The following is a 7,028-nucleotide window of genomic DNA, read 5'->3' as shown; positions in this document are numbered from 1 at the left end:
ATGTAATTGTTTAATAAGTGTTCTTGATATAACTTAAGAAGAATATTAATGAAATTCATGTGCTTGATGATTAAGAGATAATTTCAGCTCTGAATGGTGCACCAGAAAATGCTAAACCATTCAGCACAATCTATCATTCGGATGTTATAAACAAACGCAGTGAATGCCGAATGACTCATTATTCAATGCTGATCCGTTCAATTAAGAAATAAACAAACACGTCGTTAGTCTATCTATAACTCGTTAATCTATATACAACTCATACGATCTTTGACGTTTCAATTATAATTATACTATATACTAAATATGGACAACACCCTCCAATCATAACCCGCCACATACCCCAAAAACACTGTAGCTACTGTAGCGCACTGTAGCAACAGTAGTTTTTTTTTTTTTTTTTTGGAGATAATTTATTTAATCTTCTGATTTTATACAACGACCACCAGTTAATATTCGTCTTTTTACATATATTCAAAAAGAAAAAGAAAAAAAACATGAACTTATTAATTTTTGGGTCTCTTTTCCATCTACACTAGTATTCCATGTCCACCAACAACCTGCAACCGCCACCATCAGCCACTTTACACCACCATGCACTGCCACCTACCACCGCCGATTTCACGGCCGGCTACGACCGTCACCGTCCACAACTTTCAACCACCATCAAATCTGATCTAAAGAAAAAATATCCAGATCCACACATGAGACAAACTTCCGGAACAAAGGGCAATTTAGTGTTTGATGAAATATATAAACATACCTGAAAACTTAAAAGACACCCAGCATATCAAATACCTCACGAGTCCACCCAATTGTCTGATTTTAGGGGGGGGGGGAAACGATAAACATATATATTAAAGGAACAAATCTAAAAATCAACCGATCAATAAACAAATCTGAACATAGGACGGTTTGGTAGTGGTTAGAAAAAACACATACCTGAAAAGTCAAGTTTTTGAGTCGGGTTTTTCACGACCGTGGCTCTGATAAATGTCAAGCGCTGGACCTCCTGTAGGAGAACAACTACAATAGCCCAACACACCACGAGAGTGGCGGTGGAAAGCTACTTCCGGCAACAGTTACGATCACAACAGCCGACGCCGCCGTCGACCTTCACCGTCGGCCAACACCTTACTATTGTAAAAAAACATCAAAAATAATAATTTTTTTCTTACCTGCATTCTTGAGTACAACTAGCTATTCACATATATATTACAACTAAATATGCACACGGTACAACTAACCATACAAATAGTACAATTTTATTGAGAGTGGGGTGTTAGAAAAACCCAAAAACTAAATCGAGTTCAGGTGGTCGGAACTACTGGAAACCACCGAGTCAACCGCAACCATCGATATAATTTTTCTTGATTTTTTTTTTAATGATTTTAGTGTAAGATATTATAATGGTAGTGAAAATGAGAATGAAAAATTGGGGAAGATCGGTAGAGAGGATAATAAGCTGTTAAATGAGAGAATACGGAGTACTAAAGATAGGGTAGGATGGATATGTGGATGAAATCAACCCATTTTACTTTTTTTTTATTTACACCCCCATTTACGATGAAAATGACAAACTGAACCTCTAAGCTATAAACATTACCACTTTAAATTCTTTTTTTTTTAGCTTCAATATGTGTTACACAAAACATTGAACCTACATAAAATTGTAAAGATTTATATTTCGAACATCAATTAAATTAAATTCTTATATTATACTCTATATAAACTTTAGAGTATGTTAATATTACCGGTAACCGTTTTCCTTTTACGTATAATTAACTTATCGTTAACCGATCAAAATCATCCCACAGCGAAATATGATATCGGGTTGGAAAACTAATTTTTTATCTCACGACCGAAACCACCTATTCGATTAATCGAGAGTAAAGGGGTAAGACAAAGTAATAAAGTAATTGTTGACCAAATCATGTGGCTACCAAATACGAAGTCCAGTTGGCCGTTGCATCTTACAACTTTTTTTAATCAAAAAAATACTGCAATATTACGGAGTATAAATCCTTTCATTTTTCATATATTTTGCTCTCAAAAACATAATAAAAATAAATGTCTATAAATTTATAGTGGGCATCAATGAGTAAATAATCAACGCTAAATGCGTACAACAAATGTTTTGTCAAAACACATTATTGCAAAAACGTTATGACAAAAACATTGAGAATCGCAGCAACGCGCGGGGCTTCCGAATCTAGTTTTATGTATTTTTGAAAATAAAAACTCATCATATTCCAAAAATATCTTTGCCAAGTCAACATGAACCTAACTATAATTAGCCATACACATGGCACTGGGAGGAACCTAATAAATATACTATCGACGATAAATAAATGGATTGTTTGTACTTGTATCGAATGATTCGAATCCAAAGATTCTAAAAAGATCCAAACATGTAAATAAATCAAAACTAAAAGGGTTAAAAGTGTTAAACCTTTATATATCCAAGGATACTATATAAAACCCCTCTTTCTTCAAAAACCTAAACCCCTCTCGAAATTTTGTGGCGGCGGACTCCCCAATTTTTCTCCCTCAAAAACCCTTTTATTTTTTTCGGGTTTTTTACAATAATTTGTTTTAAAGATCTGCCAATTATCTCTCCTGTAATCATGGCTACCGTTGCTTCTCCTGCAGATCGTATGTTTCCATATCTCTATATCTTTCTATATGTACATGTATATATTTATATATGAATCGTTTTTTCTTTTTTTCGATTCGTTACTGTTTTGCTTAAATTTGAACTGTAGATCTGGACTGTACATGATTTTTTAAATTCGATTGTGTGTTTATCACATAAAGTTGATTAATTTTATTTTAGCTTTATTACTTTGTTAATCGATCTTGATTTTGAAGATCAGTTGCTAGTTAGGGTTTAACTGTATGAAAGTTTAATTTTTTAGATTTTTTGTTATTTATTTAATTTACAGAAGCTGGTGGTTTGCTAAAAAAATTACCCTTGGATTCTCAAACCAAAAGTTTGGAAGTTCCTGAACCTACTAAGAAGGTGAGTAATTTTGTCTGTATATATATTATTATGAAAAAGCTATTTTAATTTTTCAGGATTATGTGGGAATTTTTAATTTTTATTTTTAATGTTCTTGATAATAGCAAGTTATATTATTTAGTAGTATGTTTTAATTCTTGCATAGTATTTAAAGGTTGGATATTTTTGCAGACTTCAGTGGAGCCTGTGAATGTTAAGGTTCAGCCAAGCAATAAGTCTGTAACTTCTTCAATTCCTGATCTTATGGATCCATCAATGGCGTTTTATCCGAATGCGTATGCGTCTGCGTATTACTATGGAGGTGATTGTTACATAAGTAATGATTTTTGAGTTGAATTACATGCGTGTTGTTTAGTTGATGTCATCTAACATTATGGTTATTTATTTGTTTTAGCTTATGATGGGACTAATACTGACTGGGAAGACTATAGATATATGAGTACCGATGGAGTTGATTTGGCTCATGTAAGAACACGTTTCGTTGTGTTTTTCGGATAATATATTAGTTTGTTTTCTGATGACGGTTGTTTCTGTTTTACTGCAGGGTTTATATGGTTACGGTTACAGTCCGTATGGACCGTATTCTCCTGCTGCTTCACCTGTCCCAACGGTTGGTCAAGAAGGTCTGTTTTATGGGACTCAACCTTACCAATACCCTTCGTTTTTTCAACCTTCGACTGGAACCGGTGCTTCTTACCCCGCTACTACTGCAACTGCTAAAGGTGACAACAAGGCACCCTCAGCTGCTGACAAATCAGCGTTGACTGTTGACATTGCGAAAGGTAATAGTAATGGGGTGGGTCCCAAGGGCACAACCAATGGTGCACCAATGAGATCAACACCGTTTCAAAATTCAGGTTACAATGGAAAAGGTTCATACGGAAAAGGTGCACAGAATGGTTATCAGGATCTGAGTTACGGTGCTAATGGGGTCTATTCTCCGTTCACATGGTTCGACGCTTCAATGTATTCGGACCCCAAGGCTAAAACGGGCGCCAATAACTCTTATGGAAACGGTGTTGCGTCGAAAAATCAAAATGCGTATTCACATTCCATGGTATGTGTGTTTTTTGCAATTAAATTTTTTATGTATTGTATAAATATCTGAAGTAACATTAAAGATTCTGATGAATACACATTTGCAGACCCCAAGACCGGTGTCTGGTTTTAATACGGCGAGTGGATATATGAACCGAATGTATCCAAACAACTTGTACGGCCAATATGGAAATACATACCGATCTTCTTATGGTTATGATTTGCAAGGTAATGCGCGTGGATGGTTGTCGGTGGATAACAAGTACAAGAACAGGGGACGTAACGGTTTCTTTGGTTATAACAATGAAAACAGTGACGGTTTGAACGAGCTTAACCGTGGGCCCAGAGCCAGACCTATTAAGAACCCAAAATTGCTTACCCCCGTGACTATAGCTGTGAAAGGACAAAATCTTGACTTGGCAGCACCCACTGAAAGTGTTGAAAAAGAAGTCAAAGATGCTAGCTTGACTCCTGATAGAGAGCAATACAACAAGGCTGATTTTTCGGAGACTTATGAAAATGCGAAGTTTTTCATCATTAAGTCTTATAGTGAAGATGATGTTCATAAGAGCATTAAGTACAATGTTTGGGCCAGTACACAAAATGGTAACAAGAAGCTTGATGCTGCTTACCAAGAAGCTCAACAGAAGTCTGAAGCTTGCCCTGTTTTTCTTTTCTTTTCGGTTAGTATAGTATTTGATCTTTATTAACTACGTTTTTACTTATTATGTTTAAATATTGATTGATTGATGTTTATGAATGTATTTCAGGTTAATACGAGTGGGCAATTTGTGGGTGTTGCTGAGATGATTGGGTCAGTTGATTTCAACAAAAGTTTGGAGTATTGGCAACAGGACAAGTGGATCGGTTGCTTTCCTGTTAAGTGGCATATCGTTAAAGATGTACCAAACAGTTACTTGAAGCTCATTATCCTTGAAAATAACGAAAACAAACCAGTTACGAATAGCAGGGATACACAAGAGGTAAGTTAATCACGTAACTTAAGATGTATATATTTTTTCGATTATAGAATACTGAACTTGAATATGTGTTCAGGTGAAGCTGGAACATGGATTGCAGATGATTAAAATATTCAAGGAGCATTCAAGCAAGCAATGTATTTTAGATGATTTTGAGTTTTACGAGGATCGACAGAAGAAAATTCAGGAGAAGAAAGCAAAACAACAACAGTTTCAGAAACAGGTATAAGTTTGTGTCTTTTGCTGTTTAATTTTTGTATGACTGAAACATGGTTGTTATAGTCTTTTTGTTTCTTTTAGGCATGGGAAGGTAAACCTGTTGCGGGTGAGAAGAACAAAGATGTAACGGTTGATGTAGTGGCGGATTTGGTCAAGGAGATTAAACTTGAGGAAAATGTGCAGGTTGATGTTGCTAATCTGGAAGTAATGAAGGTTGCGGCGAATGGGGTTGTTGCTAATGGTTGCTAAAGATTGAACGTGTTGGCAGTGGGACACTTTTTGACTGAAAAATTCACGAAAAGTTGAATTTTGCTGCCTTGAATCGGTGGTGAGGGGTGAGAAAATGGGGAATGTAAAAAATGGAGAGGAGGCTTCAACCCATTTTCTATTGGTGATATGGGTAGTTTTCTCTTCTATAGTGGTTTTAGTTACAAACAGGTTTCAGGATCTCGTTTTAGATTTTTGGTTGGTTGTGTCCCCCCCCCCCCCCCCCCCCCCCCCCCCCTCCCCCCTACTTGAATCGTGTTTATTTTTGGTTCTTTTATCTAGTTTTGTGGCTGTTAATTGTGTTGCGTTTGTTGTTTATCTACCTTGTAAATCTATATTAAAAAAATGCATGCAATAGAAAGGCAGGGGTGGAATGGTAATGGGCAAATATCAGTTTTTGATTTTTTTTTTTTTTTTTTTTATGCCTTGCAATAAATATATTCTTTTTTAAAAAAAAGTCTTCCTGTTAATTTTTGTCAGAAACAAAAAAATAATGTGATGTAGAAGGTATAAAAAACAGTAAGAATTTAAAAGAAAGATCATTTGATTTATTATTTTTTTTTATCAAAATCGGCCAAAAACACTAAGTTGCATTTTTCATCATTTGAAAAATAATAATATTTTATATTCTTCAAAAAACCTCTCAATCTGAGCTCAAATTCTACCAAAAAGAAGTAAGAATGTGAGCTAATTTGTAAGATGGGGGATATGAGTAATACAAATATTGACTTTTGAAAATGGGTTTTTGCCGGCCAAAAAGAATTTTGATTCTACAGGAAACGAGCTCCATTCTTGTCGTACAAGCTGTAACAACATAGATCGACATCGTGATTTATAAAACGGGAGTACCAATCTACGGAGGACAAGTGGTGCCAACAAATTTAATTAAATTCAACCAAAGAAACAAAAAGATGATTAAAAAGTGCATAGAAGGACCGAGAAGCAATTATGTATAACCCTTTACAGTCATACGCCTTTCTAAATTCCGGTTGACAATGAGCCACTTCGGTACTGAAAGAAACTTTCAATACACAAAGCAATGGATCAACTAGTCACTTTCTATATAAAAGATACCTTTAATACACAAAGCAATGGATTGTGAATCAGCTACACCGAGAAAAATAGTGCTTCTAAACGAAAAGAATAATGCTTCCGACTCAACAATCCAAAACACACTCCAACTGCACCCGGTGCTACTTCAATGTGGGATAATTGACCGCTTAGACCACTCTCTATCATACTTGTAACTGTCACATCAAAACTAAACAATACACAAAACTAAACCTTATAAAGCTTCAAATTCCCAACTACATATACAAAACTGAAAGTGAGTAATTTCTGTTGTGTATTCCATTCAATTACGATGTACATGTATACTGAAAGATATCGACTAACTTCCCTCTATTCTAGGAACTAACTAATATTCATAAAGATCTGTACAACAGACTTTGACTTTAAATATAATACACGTGTTAAATAAATGACTTGAGTATTGTTCTCTA

At 35.1% G+C, this 7,028-nt stretch overlaps 1 protein-coding gene across 1 annotated transcript; it reads left to right on the top strand.

The window, feature by feature from the left end:
* The first annotated feature begins 2,497 nt into the window (after window positions 1-2,497).
* Window positions 2,498-5,739, top strand: LOC139886534 (YTH domain-containing protein ECT4-like). Its single transcript, XM_071870372.1, has 9 exons — window positions 2,498-2,655; window positions 2,946-3,022; window positions 3,194-3,323; window positions 3,417-3,487; window positions 3,567-4,079; window positions 4,168-4,743; window positions 4,831-5,043; window positions 5,117-5,263; window positions 5,341-5,739. The coding sequence occupies exons 1-9, from the start codon at window positions 2,628-2,630 to the stop codon at window positions 5,506-5,508; spliced, it is 1,923 nt and encodes a 640-aa protein (XP_071726473.1). The 5' UTR covers window positions 2,498-2,627; the 3' UTR covers window positions 5,509-5,739.
* Window positions 5,740-7,028: the final 1,289 nt, after the last annotated feature.

The sequence above is a fragment of the Rutidosis leptorrhynchoides genome, chromosome 1 (genome assembly GCF_046630445.1).
Source record: "Rutidosis leptorrhynchoides isolate AG116_Rl617_1_P2 chromosome 1, CSIRO_AGI_Rlap_v1, whole genome shotgun sequence".
Lineage (NCBI taxonomy): Eukaryota > Viridiplantae > Streptophyta > Magnoliopsida > Asterales > Asteraceae > Rutidosis > Rutidosis leptorrhynchoides.
Note: the sequence above shows the minus strand (reverse complement) of the source record. Positions and strands in the feature narration are given on the sequence as shown.